Source organism: Nipponia nippon, unplaced genomic scaffold (genome assembly GCF_047370975.1).
Source record: "Nipponia nippon isolate SJK-2023a ecotype South Korea unplaced genomic scaffold, ASM4737097v1 scaffold_7, whole genome shotgun sequence".
Taxonomy (NCBI): domain Eukaryota; kingdom Metazoa; phylum Chordata; class Aves; order Pelecaniformes; family Threskiornithidae; genus Nipponia; species Nipponia nippon.
The window spans coordinates 11,329,853-11,349,090 of NW_028262391.1; the positions used below are offsets into that span (position 1 = coordinate 11,329,853).

At 52.2% G+C, this 19,238-nt stretch overlaps 1 protein-coding gene across 10 annotated transcripts in view; it reads right to left on the reverse strand.

The window, feature by feature from the left end:
* Nucleotides 1-19,238, reverse strand: part of DVL3 (dishevelled segment polarity protein 3) — a 33,299-nt gene that overhangs the window by 9,450 nt on the left and 4,611 nt on the right. For 4 of the 10 annotated variants that reach the window (XM_087738954.1, XM_087738957.1, XM_087738958.1 and 1 more), the window contains exon 2: nt 3,358-3,427. In XM_087738954.1, coding sequence (XP_087595080.1) covers nt 3,358-3,427 — 70 coding nt within the window. Of the gene's footprint in view, nt 1-1,399; nt 1,537-2,943; nt 3,049-3,357; nt 3,428-4,508; nt 5,901-5,926; nt 6,546-19,238 lie in introns of those variants that run through there. The other 6 variants (XM_087738955.1, XM_087738953.1, XM_087738952.1 and 3 more) reach the window with 4 other exon arrangements.

Below are 19,238 nucleotides of genomic sequence, written 5' to 3' on the forward strand. Positions count from 1 at the left end.
TTTTTTTCTGGTTTCTACAAGTACTTTGCAAACTTCCAGCTTGTGCCCAGCTAAGCGGCCTAGGCATAGCCTCCAGCCAACCTCTGAAAAGCTCAGCAGTTTCCCCAGTGCATAAATTCAATCAAGGGTCAAACCCCAGTAAATATTTATACTAGCCACGCTTTGGGGCAGCCCAGGCACACCTACATCTGTGCCTCTGGCTCTAAGATAAACCATGAATTTCAGGGTTCAGGGAATGAGGTGAAGCCTCTCCTGGGGGGAACAGGCTCACCAGTGGGATGAAAGAGGATAGCTCAAATGAACTCAATGGGAAGCAGTTTCCCCAACGTCTCTCCCTATACAGGTTTGCGCTCTCCCCACTTTCAAGCTGCATTGAATGGGCCTAATTACAATAGGACCAGACAGGAAAGCAACAGAAAGTCTCTTCCTTGCAAGAGACATTCAGGGATGCCCAAAGCAGAGGTGATAGGGCCCAGAAAGGAGCCCTCCCCTGGCCAGGGAGCGAGTCCCCAGGGAAAGGCTAGAGCTCTCAAGCACGGGAAGATCAATTTCCATCTCTAAGGACTTTCAAATGTGCTTTTCATGTCTGCACCACATCTGTCCACGGCACAGGCAAGCAGGGGGGTCAGCTCTCCCCAGTGTCAGGGAGGGCCACAGGTCCCAGCGCCTTGATCCGCCCCAGACAAAACAGGCTGTGGGTCAGCCTGGAGCCGGCCCAGGGAGGTGAGGAGACCAGGTCAGGCCTCAGCCTGCGTCCTTGAACCAACTGCCACACCATTGGCCATCACAGGAGAGGTCTGATCTCACAGCGCTGAGGGATACCCCACTGCAGGTCAGGGCAGAAGGATCATGAAACATGGGCTGGAAAGGAGCGGATAGCTGTTGCCCAAACTGTAATGCCCAGTGTAAATGCAGAGGCAACTCTGCTGCTTGCTGGTGAGGGGAACCACATGTGCAACATGGAAGCAGCAGCAGATGCTAACCCAGGTGCTGGAGGCACAGCCCGTTTACACAGGTCCTGAGTTGAGCACTTCCCAGCATCACTGATGAAACATAAAGCTGTGCCCTGCCCACCTCGGAGAACAGGGGAAACCATGATAAAAGGGGGGAGGGACCCCACAGATCATCATTAGGGCAGGGGGAGAGAGGTCAGCTGCCAGGGAGGCACTGGGAACAGAGAAAGGGATGCAGTCGTGGCAAGGAAGACAGAGCAGCCTCAAGAAAGCCACGGCCAAGGCAGCAGACAGGGCAGAGAGCACCCTGGGGTGCCAAAAGCTGCAGAGCCCGTCCCACAAGCCCCAGGACAAGCCCAACAGCTCCTGCTTTCGCAACTGTCTAACCAGCTCTTGTCTCACACTCAGCTCAGCTTCCCTCCCTCCAGCAAGCCCCAGGCACATGCCTAGCTCTGCTCCTGGCACCTTCCTGGCGACTTGTCTTCCCAGGACACATCCCACTCCCTGAGGGCCACATCCTTGCTCTGGCAGCCACTGCCTGGAAGCACAGGGGAGAAGAGATGCTGGAAGGGGCCATCATCGCCTAGAGAAAAAGTCATATAACACTATGCTTAAAGATCTCAAGGCAAGACCAAGCAAATAGATCTGGACAGAGGAAACTAGCCGCAGGCAGCTGTCAAACAGCAGTGAGGAGAGGAAAGGGGGTGTTCCGGAGCAGGGGGACTGATGCTGCCTTCCTCTAACACTCCTAGGGTTGGGATTTCCTCCAGGGAAGGTTTTGATAACCACCCTGCGCTTTTCTTGCCTCTTGCACTGTCAGGAAATATTCGCTTGGATCCAAGCCCCCGTCTTTCCCTCTAGCTAAAATTAGTACCAAGTTCCTAAAATAGCCTCATCCCAGTCTGTCTGGCAGAAGCAGCAAAGCAAGTGCTCCCCCCTCCAGCCCCCAAACCACCCACAGACAAGGAGACTCTCAGCAGGGATAGAAAAAGGGATCATCAGCTGTGCATAAAGGTCTCCGAGACTGCCGTCATCCTTTGTGCAGAAGAGCTGGTAGCGGTGCTAACTGCAGGCACATCTGCCCTGCAAGGAGCCAGCACGCCAGAGCAGCAGCACAGTGCCCTGCTCACACCAGATGGAGCCACACCAGATCTGTGCCACTCACACTGAGCAACCAGAGAGCCCCTACAAGGAAAGCCAGCGGCTGCATGGATGTGTGGACCACAAGGAAAAGCACGCCAGGTAAAAAAAGAGCAACGGAAAGGGTTCAGAGCCTCTGGGACTCCCCGTAGAGCAGGTGAAAACAAAAGGCAGCTGGAAAGGGAGGGGTGGGGAGATGTCTCAGGGCAGATGCAGCAGCAGTGGGGATGGTGGCCAAGAGCCGGACAAGCTGTTTTCCGACGGGCCTGGCTAACCGCTAGAGGGAGGACGGCAGGCGTCCGGCCGCCGGGCCTGCTGGCTCTTTGTGTGGGAGCCCAGTGCACCCTCTCCTCCCGGTGCGGGGGGCGGGCAGGACCCCACCTTGCGCCCCGCTCCCCTGGCCAGCATCCCGGCGGGAGCCAGTCCGGCAGCAGGGTGCCCACCCGCCCCTGTCACCTCCACCCTCCCTCCCGAAACGCAGTCGCTTCACGGCCCCCCAGCCGAGGCCTAGCTGTTTGGTGCAGGGACAGAAGAAGCATTAGGTCCGATGTAGCCTGATTTGCTGAGGATTTTTACTGTTTAGGGGCTCTCTGGTGGCCTCTGGAAAAAGGCACTTGGGTCTTGGTTCTGCTCCTGGCGTAGATCCACACACCCTCATCAGCCCAAACTGCAGCTCAGCAGAGGGGAAAAAGGGATGACAGGCTACGGAGACTGAACACCCTCTCCCCTCCCCCCCCCCAAAAAAAGAGGGTCCCCTTGGGGGCGAAGGGAGGCATGCGGGCAGGGGACAGAGCATGTGCATGGCGTGGCATGGAGGGAGAAGCTTGTCCTGCAGCTGCCCAGGCAGTACCTTTAGTCTTCAGGGCAGTCAAATCCAGTCCGCTTCACCAGCACTAAAGTCACTTAAGCCCTTTGCGCCAGTCACCGGAGCAGGACTTTCCTTGGAAAGCTGACCCTGCCATAGGGGCACATGGGTTATGCTGCGGACAGGCCGGGACCGTCACCTCTGCCAGGCATCAGTGACAGCGAGCTCTCCACAGAGGCATCCCACGTCTTCCCCAGCACAGGGGACCCAGCACCACGCAGCCCCCTCTCCAGCTGAGGGACTGGAGCGTGGTAATCCAGCTCATCAGCTTCATTAGCAGTCAGCACTTTGACAGTAGGGAGCAGTTTCCGTGCCTTACTTGGCACTATGCAACCAAATGGTGGTTTTCAGAGAGAGCAGAAACAGGCAGCGAGATACCGGAGCAAGGGGCTTGCTTACCCACGACACCACCCGGCCGTTGAAGCAGGGAAGCTTGGCATTGTCATCCGAGATTTCTTCTTTCACCACCCTGCAGAGGGGAGAGGAGGCAGTTAGAGCTGGGTCCAGGACTTCAGAGGAAAAGGAGACTTTCCCAGGCAGGTGTTTGCACCCAACAATAGGCAGCCCAGGCCCAGGCTTGGGGATGGGGCAGGGAGAGGACCAGCAGCTCCCTCCTGCTGCCAGGCTACAGCTTCCTATGCCCACAGCCATGACTGGCAGGCTGGGGAGGAGAAGACAAGGGCAGAACAGGCTCTCCCATGTGCATCCAGCTGTTTTATCCCCCAACGCACATTTCAATCAGTCAAAAAAATTCAGATGAATACTTCCACCAGTTCACTTATTTCTAAAGAAATACATAATTCAAACCTCTTTAAAATGATCTGAAAGAATCACAACCTATGCCAGAGATTTCTAAAAGATGAAAGTGAAATACATTAAACATGCTGCCTCCCAAATGTTACTGTTGCTTTTTAATTACATACATAATATTTCAACATCACTTCCAGCTTTATAGTTGTGCCACAATGTCATGTTCCTGCATTACACAAACAGCTACATTATTATCAGTCTTCACAGTGGAGGGAGCACTGATAATTTTTTTCCCCAACAGTAAAAACATCAGTTTTCTTTGGAGAGAAAGTGTATTCTTTTTATTTTAAATATCACCAGGCACCTAAATACTTTTTCCACAGTGAGTCTGCAATCAAAACAACTTGTAAATTCACCAGATTCAATTAATATGATCTTTGATAAATCAAATTTAATGGCAAAATAGGCTTTAACAAGCTTATTTTCTTTTCTACTCATTGACAACATTTTAAGCACTCTTATTTAATACAAAGACATCTTACAAGTAGTTTGTGATATTAATTTCCCCTTCCAAGCTATATCTAAGGTAGTTTGACACATACTGTTCTTAAAAAAATAACGTAGTATCTAAACAGTGAATAAATTATATTTGGGGGAAAAAGGAATCCAACAGAAAAAGAACAAAAGAACGAATGTGAAGCCAAGGGAAATTATGTATTAAAAGAAGTAGCTTATAAGTAACTAACAGAGTACACAGAGGCGGGATCCCATCAACAGCTCTGAAGGGTCCCCCAACTCACGGAGAATCGAAGAGGAGGCAAGCGCAGGACGCAGAGCCGTGACCCATTGCCCCAGACCGCCACGCAGGCCAGGCACTGCCATCGAGTCGCAGCACGCTGGGGCTCGGAGAAACAGGTACTCTGGGCTCCCGGCTGTGCTCCCTGGTGTGCCAACAGCTGCCCAAACAGCCACTGAAAATAGGACGGCAAGGCTCACCGACACTCACAAGGCATCAGCAAAAGGCAAATGAACAGTGCTGGAGGATGAAAACTCGGGGAGCAGGCTCGCTCCACCCTGCCAGCCGCACTGGTTGCTCCAGTGCCACGCACGCTCAGCAAAGGGCTGTCCCACAGGCGAAAGGCAGCACGTTGCCACGTCTTTGCTGGCAGCTGGCATTCACGATCCCTGCCCAAACGGAAGAGCCAGCAAAGGGACTGGACAAATGCTACCCATCCCCAGAAGGCGCAGATGAAGAGGTCACCGTTTGAGCAGTCTAATCCACTCCCAGGATGTGCGTTAATTCCTCTTGCACAGATGGAGAAGCAGGAAAGGAGCAGTGAGGATGGATTAAAACCCTGCTGGCTTAATGCTTTTTCAGCATGCCCTGTGCCAGCCTCTGCCCAAAGCCCCTGCAGCCTGGGACGAGCATCAAACACAGGCAGTCTTCCCCAGGACCTGTCCTCTTCGGTGCCTACGCCAACCTTTTCCAATGCAGGCAAGTTGTCGTCTCCTCACTTCCAAGCACACACACACGCACCCTGGCCTGGCTGCACTAGCATCCATTCATACTGTCGCCAGCAGCCTGGACTTCATCCAGTTCCTAGAGAGAACTTCAGGCAGAGCCAATTTTCAGTGCTGCGTGCTGCCTGCTCAGGGACACAGAGCCCTGCCTGTGGGTGAAGGGGACGGGGTGATATATTTGCAGGGTCAAGGTGACCAACCGCTAAGCACAAATGAACTATTCCACTTTCAGTGGGGACAGAGGAAACCACCCCCAAGACCCCCTGCCCACCGTCAACTGCAATGCCCGATGGGGAACAAGCTCCTTCTGTCCTGAGAGCCGGTCCCTCGTCGTTCCTATTACCCCGCTGCTGCCCCAGACATTCCAGGGGTCAGCTCCACCCCGGAGCAGTTTTCTCCCTTCTTCCCCAGCCACTACATTATTTATCACCCAGATGCCAGAGCACAATGGATTATATATTTGGACTCTACAGAGCAAAAACTGATAGTGCTGGAGTCGGGCACATGCTGAGCAGGAATATCTCCGGAGCCCTGCTCACGTCTGTTACCCCTCGCACCGTCCCAGCTATTCGTGCCCTGCATTCCTCTCCAGCCTCAGCCCTGAGCTGTAGCCTTCCTCCCCCCACCTCTCACCACTCTCTTCAAGTCACACTTCTCACACAAACAAGACCGCAGTTTCACGTCAGAAGCCACCAACCGAGCAGCCTCTGGGGGAGCTGTGAGCGGTGCCACGTTTCTCCTCCAGGTTGCATGGGGAGGCAGCCATGAGATGAAACCATCCCGTGGATGTGCCGGGAGGGAAAACCATCCTGTGAATGTGCTGGGAAGAGCCCCCAGCTGACGGGGTCTGAATTCGGGAGTCCCGAAAGAGCAGACCCAGAAGGAGCTCAGGCTCTCTCGGTTCTCTAAAAGCCTTTCCTTTTGGCAGGAGCCACCGCAGCCCAGGGAAAACATCTGCCCAAGGCTGATTTCAAAGGGACTGCTTTTAGTTTACTGTCCATCAGGGCAGCCCGGTTTCAGATTTTCTCATGTTTAAAGTCCTGCTGGGGGCTGGGCACAACATGGCTGAGAACAGTGGCCACGAAAAACCCCTTCTATGGAGAGGCAGCCCGAGCCTTGCCCAGGCGAGCGTGGGTCCAGCTCCCCCGGCGCTGCTGCTCTGCATGGAGAATCGCCCAGCAGAATGGGTGCTCGCTGGCCCCCGTCCTGTCCCGGGGCCGGTCGACGTGCTGCGGCCAAGCTGCAGGCTCAGCGCCTGGCCCGCAGGCCCAGCGCTCCCCGACACTCATCTGCCTTGAATTTTCCAACAAAGAGACCTGCGGGAGGGAGGAAGGAGGGAGGGAGGGTTACAGGGGAGGCAGGCCGAGTGGGCGGATGATTCAACCGCCATCCCCAGCGACACGGGGCCAAGCCGGGGGGGAGGAGGAGGGGACGAGGCTCTGGCTGCCGCAGGACCCCGGCTGGGGTGTGCAGAGGGGGCTGCCAGGGCTGACACAAGCAGCACATCTGCTCCCATGCAGCTGGGGGAGGGGAAGGGGCAGCCCCAGCAGCAGGGAGGGAAGTGGAGGAAACCCAGCTCCAACCCTGGCTCCATCCCTACCCTCCCACTGGCTTCTCCGGAAGAGCCGGCAGACCCTCTCCCCACGGCCTGGGAAGATGCCACGCTCCCAGCTTCCCTCCTGCTCCCTCCCGGCGGGAGCAGCCGGCAGCCTGGAACAAGGATGCAGAGGCGGGTGAGGGACAGGCAGGCAGACGCTGCCTTCTCCAGGGAGCCCCAGCCCGGCTCAGGAAATTAGAGGGTATTTTATATCACAGAGTCATGTCCTAGGAATGAAGGGAAGGTGGGGAACAAGAGAGCGTGCACAGGAGAGAAAGGAGGCCATAAAACCCAAGCCTCGGAGACGGCTGCGCCGTGTCAGAGACCCCGGGCTGCGCAGCCGTCACCAGCGCAGCTGCTGCACTCCCAGCCTCCCCGTTTCCCCTCGGTGGCCTCCAGCCCGGGCGAGGCTGTGGATACAAGGGAGTTTCTAGCTTCAGCCAGCTCTGGTCTCTCCTGAGCAGGACCCGCTAACCACAGTGGGGTCCCAGCGAAGAACTCGGACGGAGTAACGTGAGCCCAGGGAAAGAAAAAAAATCCAAGAAGCATTGACAAAGGGTCCGGCAGGAGGATTTGAACCTCGGATGTGGACGCAGGCTGGAGCTCAGCAGCGATCGCTGCTCGTCTCTGGCGGTCCTGTCCCCCAACTCGTCCATCTGAGGGCTCGCAATGGGGAGGATGCTCAGAGAGAAGCAATTGCAGGACGCGGCGGTGATCAGAAAAGCTGAATCTGGAGTTGGGGGGGGGGTCAGTACCAAGAAGGGAGGTGAGGGAAGGGGACTCCTCAAGCATGTTAGACAGCTCGACGGCCAGGATGAAAAGGAGTCTTGTTAGGGGAGGTACAGACTGAGAAGACAATTGAGCAGAAAAGCTAGTAGAGCAGATGAAAAAAAAAGTAAGATCTTTTCCTTCATTTAGTTCAATTATTGAGAAGAAAGACCTTCACAGAACAGCAACATTTTTTCCAACATTGCAAAGCCCAGAAATTCAATGTTAAATTTAATCATCTATTACAACCCCCCCAAAAGTGCACAGATTAGGTAGGTCACTCCTCAACAGCCCCCATCTTCTACAGCCCACAGAACCATGAAAAAAAGAAAAAAAACAACCAACCAAAAAACATCAGGAGATGTTTCTACCCAATAGCACAAGCTTCAGGGATTTACACACCAGAAACGGGATCTCATTTTCAAGACCTTTAGTACACACCCCTTAGGGCAGGGATGTCTTGTCTCCAAATGATTGTACAGATTAATAGTGCTGCATAGCAAAAGGAAGCACCTTCATGTGCTACTATCCAAATGTGAGCTTCTCCTAACTCTAGAACAAAATCCTCCTCCCTTCTGCAAGATCAAATGCCGGGGCCACAGGGACGAGCTCTGCAGCCATTTCACCAGAAGAGAAAATTGGACAGGGCAATTCTCCAACAGAGTTGGGATTTTGGATGGGAATACTCGCCTGTTAGACTAAGCCCAGACATGACACGTGTGCTTCCCGTGGGGATACAATCCCCCCAGGGGCTACAGGCCCAACCAAAGAGTACACATGTGTATTGGTGAGACCTTAGGCTTCGCAGGCAAACAGCACACATCAAACAGGATTAGAGGATTTGAGTTGTCTGTCTCTGTAAGCCAGGGCATTCTTCGGGTCTTCCTTACTGTATTTTTACCTCCTGTGTGAGGAGGAGGAGTACTACATAGGGTACAAATTGCACAGTGTACTGGGGTGAGAAGGGCTCTCTGAGTGTAAACAGAGACCATCACTCTCCCATTGAATTTCCCTCCCGAGCCCCCGGACAGGGTATTCTCCACTGCCGCTTTATGCTGTAGCACAGGGTAAAAAGGGAAACACAGATCTGTGCTGGTTTAGCTCTGTCAGACCCTCCTCCCCAGGGGAGCTGCTGTTCTCCCATCTGTCCCTGCACCCCGTGTGAATGTGAGCTCCCTTGCAGCACTGTCTTTACCTGGGGTGTTTTTTAAGAATCAAAAAGCACAAACCAGCTGTCCTGCTAATGCAACAATAACACAGCTCTGCATTCAAGCCAGAGAGGCCGCCTCTGCTCTCCTTACAAATTAAGGCAGCTTTACAAGGATCCTCGGGGAGCAGGTCACCCCATTTCAAGCTACTACCCGCTCTCCTCAGGAGCGGGGACATCGTGCCCACGAGCGAAAGCACAGGAACAGCCTCTTTCGTTTTCAGGCTGTAATCTCTACAGCCTCCCTCAACCGCGCTCACCACTGCTTCCCCACAGCCTCCCCACACACCCTGCAGCTTGCCGTGCTTTCCCCCCACAGTCACTCAGGCAGGGGCTGAACAGACATCTAAGATAGCAACTGTTTTCCCCAAGAACCTCTCATCAACACATTTGCAATCACTCCACTGGACGTACACCAGGACAACCACAGCCCCTCCGTCCAGGAGACGCTTGGCTCCAGCTGGACCTGTGCTCAGTCCTACAGGCATCCCTGGGTGGGAGATGACAGAGGACAGACCTCCTGTTCATCTAGTCCAAAGACTGGAAAAGGAATGGCATTTAGGAATGAGCCACCCAACCTCACAGGCCTGCCCAGGAGCAGCGCTTATCAAAGCAAAGCTATAGCAAAGCTTGATTTCGAAGTGAGCCCAAGAGCCCCGTCGGCCGCTCTCGCCTTGATCTCCGGAGTGACCATCTGGCTGCAACACTGCTCTGCAAACAAGCCCAACAGGCCTGTCCTCTGACTGGGAGGAGGAAGCTGCGTGGGGACTGCAGGAGGCACCTCCATACTAATTAATCCCGCCTTGCCCAAGCAATGCTTCCAACCCCCAGAAGGACATTTAGAGACATCATCAAAGGAAGCATTCTCCAGGCCCCCGAAAGGTTCAGTGACACTTTCAGTCTCTTTGAATTGGAAATCAGGACAAATGGGAACTCCCAGCAGAAGCCCAGCCAGGATCTTCACCCTGGTAGCTCAGTTTCAGCTCCTCAACAACTTTAAGAGCTTCCATAGCCCAATACAAGGATACAAGTGCAAGGACTCATTGCGAGAAAGAAAAAAATTGAGGTTAAACATCTGCAGAAATGACCTTCAGGGAACTGAGACATCCATAGACATAGCAGTGACCAAAAGCTGGCCTTGTATTCAAGGTGGGATAGGAAACAGGCCTGAAGAGGACTCAGCCGAATGGAGACGTGTGTGAGACAGGGTAAAATCCTGATACAGTTGCTATGGTTCATATAGATATGAGAGATGGCAAGCAAACCGGAGGAGGCTTGGTCTGCTGTGACACTTAGCTCCGTCTGGGTACAGATGGTGGGAAGAGCCCTCAACGCAGAGCTGCAACACAGCAGCTTCTGCCAACAGAGAGAAAGGGACTGTGCAGAGAGGTGGAACAAGGGTTTATCCAGCTACTGCAGGTAACAAAACACAAAGGGTGCAACTACATCTTATCAAGAAGTTTGTGGAAGAGGTGTCTGGGCCCCACAGGGAATTCCTTGCAATTCTCCACAGGAGTCACCCACCCCTCTCTAGGCTGGCTAGAAAAGCAACAGGCTCCCTTGCAATGCCCAGGGACTTCACGCCGGTTAAGACGACAGCGAGGAGCTGTAAAGGGCTCCAAGGACTGCTGGGGGGATGTTAGCACATACGCAACAGGCAAGGGAGAGGGGCACGATGTCCGGGAAGGCTCTGCACACACCACGAGGAAGGTAGGACCAGGCCTTCCTTTTCTGGCCCTCAGCTGAGGGACGCCAAGTCAGTCCTGCTTTTTCTTAACAGCAGGCGAGGCTCCTGCCAAGAAAGCGCTGCTGCTGTGGAATGTGCTGGGCCAGCAGTACAGCTCATTCCTGGAAAAGCATCAACTCAGCGGGAGAGCAAGGAGAGGAGAAGAGGGGGAAAACGGGAAGAGGGGGAGGGTGGGAAAAAAAGTCTGAAAGCTTGGACTTCCACACCTGGGGAAGCAGGGAGCTGCCACAGAGCCGTCTGCTCGCCAGCACCCCCTTGTCCCGGGCTGCCAGCACAGCAGCCCTGCCCAGCACCAGCCCTCTGCTCTTGGAGCACCTCTCTGCTGGCCAGCCACCTCCAGAGCAGGTCTGGGAAGGGACAGACCAAGGCAGATGTCTGTGGGGAGGAGGAGTGAGGTTTGCTTCCCCCATCATGTTAACAATTCATTTGTGTTTAATGACAGATCTCCACCAGGAGATGACAAAGCAGCCTCTACACGTGTCCTGCCCTCAAGACACTGACCAGCTCACATTACTCTCTCCTGGCACGAACAACTTTGCAAGAGCCTCCCAAGGAAACCAGCCCAACCTCCTACCCAGTGGGAAGGGGCCTTGAAGGATAACAGGCTCTAGACAACTGCACCTACTCTTCGCAATCAGCTGGGCTACCATCAGCAACATCTCTGCTAACTGGATCTATAAGACATACAGAGAACCCCTATAAAACCAACAGGGAGTTAATAAAGCTCAAAACTAAGTTCTACCACAAAACATTTGCCGAAGACAATAAGAAAGACTCATGCAAAGAAAAGCCTTTCAGAGCCACAACAGCTGCATGGTGGCAAAGAACGAACTTTGTCCCTGATCCCAGGCTATTGCAGCACTCTGAAAAAAAGGGCAAACAGTGATATTATGTCCATCTGGTCCTAAAACGCAGGAGGCAGCAGACAGCATGAGGGTTCTGAACGCTCATAAGAACCATTTCTGACCATTGCTAGGACAGGGACGTGTGGTCTTTTTCTTCCTCACTTTTGGGCCCTGGATAATTTTTGGTGCAACTTGAACTATTCACTTCACTCTCAGGAAACTGTCAGCAAGCCAGGAAGAACTTGGAGAAAACCAAGGGTTTAAACGATCAGCTCCTACCTAGGTCTACTAGTAGACAAAACCAATCAGAAGCAGAGGAAGGCTAGCTGTTTCACCTGGTCTCCTGCTTTTGATAGTGCCAGTGCAGGGGACGGTACAAGAAATTCCCTGTACAGAGAGACAGCAAATAGAGCACATTTTAGTAGCCTGTTATATACTTCATTTATTTCAGCTAATACCAGTTATCTTCACCAAACATCTTTCAAGACACAGGGCCAAGCCCCTGAAAAATACAACAAGCAATCTCCTACCAAGCATCCTTTACCAGGCCAGCCAAGCTTTCCCTCCAGCCAGTAAACAAGAAAATACCGTTCAACTGCTGGAAGAGAGAGCAAGAAAGATGCTCCAGTCCTAACCAAACCAAGCATGTGCTGGCACACAACTCACTCAACTAGAGGTCCAGAAAGTGGATGGGAACCATAAAGTAGGAGCCAATCAATTACTGTAAATTAAAAGGAATCTGATTAGCCGAGAAGCAGGGAAAATGTGAGCTGTCTCCACCATGCTGCTGGTTTACTCTCAGCAACAAAAATACTCACTTCTTTTTCCTTCCTTTATGAAAGCCCTGGCCCACAGGACTCCTCCTGCCACCTGATGGACGTTCCACTGGGCAAAGCAATACCTCAGGAGATCATCACCTGCCTAGGACTCCTCCAAAGGAGTGTCAGAGATTTACTGAAACAGGGCGCAGGCCATGGTTTTGATCTGGAAGGAAGGCGTTTTCTGCAAGCAGCCAGGCTTTTCTGTTTCAGCAGCCCAGCCAGAAGCGATCACTGGCATTAGTTCATAGTCTGTGTGAGGTGCCATGTACAGAACTCAGTCCAGGTCCTGCTGGGACTCACCTCTACACCAGGGATCAGCAGCCTTTTCAACAAGAGGGTAAGTTTCCCCACAATTTAGAAGGGGATGGTGCTTTGGATTACTACAGCAACATACCCCACCTCTGCAGGACCAAGTCCAACTCAGAGCTGCTGCTTTTCTTTGACACTGTGAACTGCCAGGCCTGACCCTGTCGCATACCATTCAAAACCTTCCCACCTGCCGTCTCTGACAACTGCACCAAAGGCTGGATAATGGTCAGTGACCTCCAGGAGTCACCATCACACATGCCGTGAAATGTTCCTCTTGTGGAGGGTCTCAAAACCACAGCTGCCAACTCCCAGGTCCTTCAAGGATGGAGAATTGCGGTGAAAGGCAGCTCAACTTGTCTGCAGTCTGTAAATAACCTGTGAGCTCGGTAACTGTGTTGAACTGGTCACTCTACACATTAACTGTTCCCAACAGCAGCCCAGAAATACTCGTCACACATTATTACTGCAACAGGGCCACTTGCTGTGTCTGTGGATCTGCTGATAACTTACAAGACCCTGATTTTGAGCTTCCTAATTATCTATGATACTGACATCAAATTCCCATGAAGCATCTCTCCTTTAGTCACACGTAAAGTCACCACAAACTTTGTGCCAGCTGTTGACTGACCAGGAGCTCACCTGGTCCCTGCAGATGACATGGCCAGACAGTCTCCACCTCAAGTCTACACATCTCGCCACATGGGACAGCACGTGCACCATGCAGCTTCCTATTACCAGAGCACAAGTACCAGCTGCACCAAAGGTAACATCATATGAAGGCACCAACAGATTTTTAAAGTGTCCCACACTGGCAATATTAAAAAACAAAACAAAACAAAAAAGCCTGCCACAGTAGGCTCACATGTTTTTGTATGGGGGATTCAGAGTCCGACCCAGCTCAGACACATCGGACTCAACGCGCACGCCCTGTATAGATGTTACATACCTCTGCAGTAAGTCGGAGCTGCCCCAAGGAAACCCAGACAGAGCGTACCCTAAGCTGAAGAAGATGTTGCCACCCCAAAACTCCTCTGCTGCTTCCAGGATGCCTGGGCAGGGAATAATCTTAAGAGTTTTCCCAAACCAACCCACCTTTTGGCCCCAGCTGAAATGAAATATTTTCACTCTGGAAGGAAAATCCATCTTGCAGGAGGTCCTTCAGGACCTAAAGGTGCATTTACCAGCCCCGGGTCTAAGACAACTGGGAGGTCTGCCATAAGGGACTCAGCTGTGCAGCTAGATCCATGAAAATCCACCCTTCTCAGAGCTACAAAAGCCAGTAAGAAAAAATTCAAATGAACACAGTGCAATGGCAAGAATTCGCGCATTAAGCCCCTATATGGGCTCCCAGTATAGCACTGCCTCAGCTGGGCCCACAGGCAAGTCTCTCTGCAAGTGGCACTAAAATACTGGTTGAGCTAGGCAGGGCTGAATGAACTGGGACAGCTCGTTAGCCATATGCAAACAGAAGCTTGGAGTTTGCATATCCATCACAGCTTCTGGAATTAAAAAAAAAAGCTTCAATTTGAGAAGCTGCTGCGCCCTGGGGCCAACCCAGCTAACAGCCATCAGCGCAGCAGCAGCCTGCTCCCTGCCCCTGCCCTGCCGATCACGTCAGGCCACAAAGCCAGGTTTGTCACCGCACTTCTCGATCGCGTCAGGCCACAAAGCCAGGTTTGTCACCGCACTCCTGACACCGTTCTGGTTGTCAAAAACGGCAGCACGGCACAGTGCAGGGAACAACCTATTTGCTCGCAGATGGTGAGACACAAAAAGACCACGAATCGCAAGCAGGTCAGAGTAGGTCAGAGCAATGCTGAGGGAAAAAGTTGAAGGCCAGCGAGTGGGCAGGCTAACGTGCTAGCACCAGCTTCCCCGCTATGATAATCCATACGGAGCCAGAGGTCCCAAAACACAGACCCCTCCGGCAGACCCTCAGTGTCCTCAGAAGGAGCCTGTACATGGCAGGAGCTGCCAGCAATCAGAAAACAAGGAAAAGCTCACAGCCTCTGTTACCCAGACCCTGAATTCCCAGCCTATCACAGAGACAGCTGCCAGCGATCAGAGGGGCCACGTAGCAAATAAATTCCTCTCCAAACCCTAGGGGCAGGTCAAAAACCAGCAGAAGAAAGACCTTCCCACACAGCAGCTGGTGCCAGCTCTCCCAGAAACGGATCTCTGGTCCAAGTCATGCGAGGAAGCCTTCCCCGCTTCAGCTCATGTCTTCAACCAGGACTAGAAGGATGGATTCCCACTGCAGCGATTCAGTCACCGCTCACTGTATCTTCTTTTCCTCCAGTTCTTGCAAGATAGCAAATTTTAGCCAACAAGACACATGGACAGATGCCCCAGTGAGGGGATAACCAACACAGAGGACTTAGTGGAGCAGGGTACCCAAATGCTGCTTCTGCTGCCTTCAATAGCTAGCTGTGATTGGAAAAACAATGCCTCTGGCATGTCTCCTTTAATAAATAACTGATACAACAACAACAACAGTCCCAACCCTCCACTGCGATACAGGATTACACGGCACAGGAAGGTCAGCACCAGGCATCTCTGCCTGCAAAAGCCTCCAGAGAATTCCAGCCTGTTCCTGGATGGGCTCAATGTTAGTGCTACAGCAGTAACAACACAGTGATGGAAAAAAGTGAAACCAAGAGCTTCAGAGTGGGGGCTCAGGGAGATACTAATACTTCAGCTCTGCAAGCTAATGTGGTCCTTGGAGACAGCGATATTCACAGCCCAAGAGCTCGCGTACTCTCCTAAGGCCACCATGGCATTACATAGATAAGCACACGGACAAAGCAAAGTCACAGAGATTAGACTAATTCCCAGATTTGTACCTTACTTCAACGCCTTCCAAAAAGCCTTCACAAAAGGATTTGGTCCAAAAATTTCCAACAGCCGCCACCAGCAGGATTAAGTTTTACTTAACTTGCCAGCTGCTGCCTAACAAGCCAGCATCACCGGGACAAACAGTAACACAGCCACGTGGTGCCACATCCCCCTTCTGGAAAACCACCATCCATCCGGCACAGGTCGGAAGGGCAGGCTCCGAATAACAAACAAGGGATGGAGAGAGGAGGAAATCAATAGGAAACACCAAAAACACACAGCCCTGACTGCTGCCTCATCAGATGTGCAGCACGATGCAAAGCTGGTGTGACAACATGAAGGCAATTTCCTGCAGGCGCAGTCTTCGCTGTGTTCTGCAAGCCCAGCTCTCCTTCATGGGCTTTCACACAGATCAAATATCCTAAACCACAACATTGTTATATCTATTTGGATGCAGTCAAGGGTGGAGGAGTAGCACTTCATTACAGCAGATACCCTCAGCTCAGAACAGTTCAGCAACTGCTGTGCAGACATGCAAGAGGCTCCCCACCACTTTAAGTACCATGAGCTCAAAAAGGACTTGAGGAATTTTAACTATGCTCCTTACACCCCTACATATACAGCCTTCGGGTCTAGATGGAGGGCCTGATGCCCACCCTGAGAGACGACCGAAGCCAAACACATCTGTGCAGCAGAAAAGCTGTGGGGGAAACCAGATTTTCTTTGCTTATACTCACAGCACCCTTCTTCCCTGGGCATCTGCAAATGCGTGGCGGTGGGTAACTACCTCCACCTTCAAGAGTCTGGGCCACAAGGCTGCAGACCCAGGCGTCTCTGCCTGCTGGGAGACCAGGTGGGGAAATCACAGGTGAAGGAAGCCAGGAGCATGCTGGAGAAGAGGGACTTACTGAAGGCTCAGTGCCCCGAGCACACAGGCCTTGGGCTTGTGGGCTGTCTGCCTCCATCCCTACAAGCCAGCACCTTCCTTCTCAGAGTCCATTACGAAACGCTGCCTCCCCAGCTGCCCATCCTGCTCCCACCACAGCCGCATAGGAAGGAAGGTCGCTCCTTACACCACCACCCAGAAGACCCACTACCCATGCTGCAGGTGAGCCAAGGTCTGGGATTTGGGAACGGCCAAGTTCTAGATGAAACTCTGAAAAGCTGTATTTCAGCAGGAACCAGAAGACTGAGCAGTGGGGCCACCACTATCATCCCATAACAACGAACAACACTCAGGTCACGACCCAGATTATGGTGGTTTATGAGTCATTTTTAACGGTGTTTGGCCTTGACCTCAGAGACTGAACCACATTGGAGCACAGCTGCACCACAGGCAGTCAGGGCGCACAGATTTACTTCATGGCAATTTCTGAGACATCGAGGCAGGTTTTTGCTCTGTGCAGGAATTTGGAGAACCAGAGTCCTCCAGATGATTTCAAAACAAAGAACTGCAACAAAACAGCTGTGTTCTCATGGATGGGCAAAGGTTTCTTGACCTCTCTTTCTCTTTTTTTCAGAGACGACAAGAGAGGCTAAAAATTAAGAAACATTCACATCAAAAACATAATTGAAAACAATACCTCTCCAAGAAAAATGCTGGCTTCAACATAACACCATATTTTGGGAGAAAATACACTCAGTAAAAAAAAAAAACTCTGACCAGCTCTAGCAGCAAACAAGTTCAATAGCTGTTGTAAAGCTTCATTGTTTGCATAGTACAGACAAGGCCTTAGGGAAATTGGTCTGCAGCCCGATTTGGCTAACTTGGCTTTCCGAATGCCACCCCTGGGCAAAGAAACCAGGCTACGACTGCCATCCAATGTGGCCTTCGGAGCACAGCTCCAACCACAACAGACAAAGCCGGACACCTATGGAGTCAGTAATAGTCAGGTCTGTTGAACAGCAGGACACACACTGCCAGGCACAGACAATACAACGCAGGGAAAGAGCGAATACCATCAGCTAACCCTCTCCATCTGCACCCCAGCCCTGGCACTGCTGTGGCCCCCCACCACCACCACCACAACACTTGGAAACAGCCTCCAGCAGCAGCTACAGCCAGGATCAGCTCCAGTGTCGATGGGCCACCCCCCAGCACGGGCAGCATTACAGGAATTCCCACCACAAGCGCAGACAGTGGTTAGCAGCTCTCTGCCAAATCCTCAACAACCCAGGAGACAGAGGCACAAGCTGCAGTAACCTACATGCAAAACGTCCAAAAAATAACCTCCAGTGGACTGTAGCTAACTGCGGCAGCACATCTCACGTGAGCAGGCAGGGAACCACACATCCTCCAAAGCGAGGAGCACAAGAGATGGGGTGCTGTGGCCTCTCACATGGCTAAGTGCTGCCCTCCAAACAGAAAGGACAGGGACTGGCCAGAAGATGAAGAAAAGTGACGGCCATCTCACAGCCAGGTCAATGCTGTCACTCGGACAGAAGCACCACAAAGGACGTGAGCACACAAGGGAGTCGCACGCAGTTTTGGAGGCCCTTTTGCTCACAGACCACTTGCCAACCTCTCCCTGCATGAAATCCATGCTGACATGGAAGCACTCTCCACCAGGGGCATGGGACAGGCAAAGGTCTTCTGCAGACAGCAGAGTTTCCAAATCAAAATTTAAAAAATAGAGTTCCAAAAATCAAAATAAAACAAACTTCCCCAACTCACGCTACAAAGAGCTGGCAGGAAAGGCAGGGGCACCATGCCAGCGGCTCACCACTGCTTAGGGACTGACACCGCTTATTAAGTTTAGGATCCCTTCCCCAGCTCCAAACACTTCCAGCCAGAAGGACAGTCACTGCTGGCATCAATTTCAGAAAGACCCTGCAATAAAAATAAATCACTCAGCCTTTCAGTCGGCGTCAACGCATTTCCCCATGCACATGTGCAGGAGATGAGGTCGCCAAATACCAACGGCATCTGACCCCTGCACTGGGAATTCCAGCAGCGCCCGCTTTGTTCTGCCTCCAGAGTGTTGCCCTAATCACTGCCTCATACCCGGCTTTGGAGAGCAGGTGATAATTAAGCAGGTCTGGATTAGATATCGGGCTAGCAATTTGTTGGATACCAATTTTCACTTGACAGTTGAGACCTAGGAATCACTCACCACAGCTCTGAAGTTAAAATTGGAATCAAGACCTGCAAGGGGGAGAAACCAGCAGCGATGGGAGGAGCAGCACCATCCCACCACTGTACCTCGAATTGCTGGTGTCCTCTGGGCAATGCAGAAGAAGTAGGTGAGATGGGGAGGGAGGGATGGTCCCCTTGCAGGAGAAGCGGGCCTGTCTGCTCTCCAGCCTGGAAGAGGAGAGGTGGCCGAGTGGAGATAAGCAAAATGATCACCCGAGTGCTTTCTCCACATGCAGAAGAAAGTCAAACTTTCAGGCACTCCAGATTTTATGGAAAGACGAGATGGAACTTCAGGGCAGGTGCTAAGGACTTACCTGGACACACAAATTGCACTCATTTAACTGAAACTGCTTTGAAAAGTTTAAATTAAACTTTAGCATGCCCCTGTGGTAACACCTTTCGATTGATAGAAAATGAGCAGCATCAATTACAAGCAAAAAACGAGTCAAAAGAAACCACATTTCAATTGATATAAGAATATCCTCAGAGTTGTACCCGCGACCTGGCCAGATGAAAAGTCAATCCTGTAGTCCAGCTGGGGCACACATGCACACAACCGGGCTGGTGAGAAGATCCACGCTGCCCAGAGACAGGTACGTTTCTCACGATGGACTTGGGCAGGAGGCAACACTTTACACATCACTGAAGCCCACGTCCCAGCAAACTACAAAATACCACAGACCATCAGCACGGTTGTTCCCTTCCCAACTGCACAGATCCCCAGGAGAAGTTACAGTACTGTTC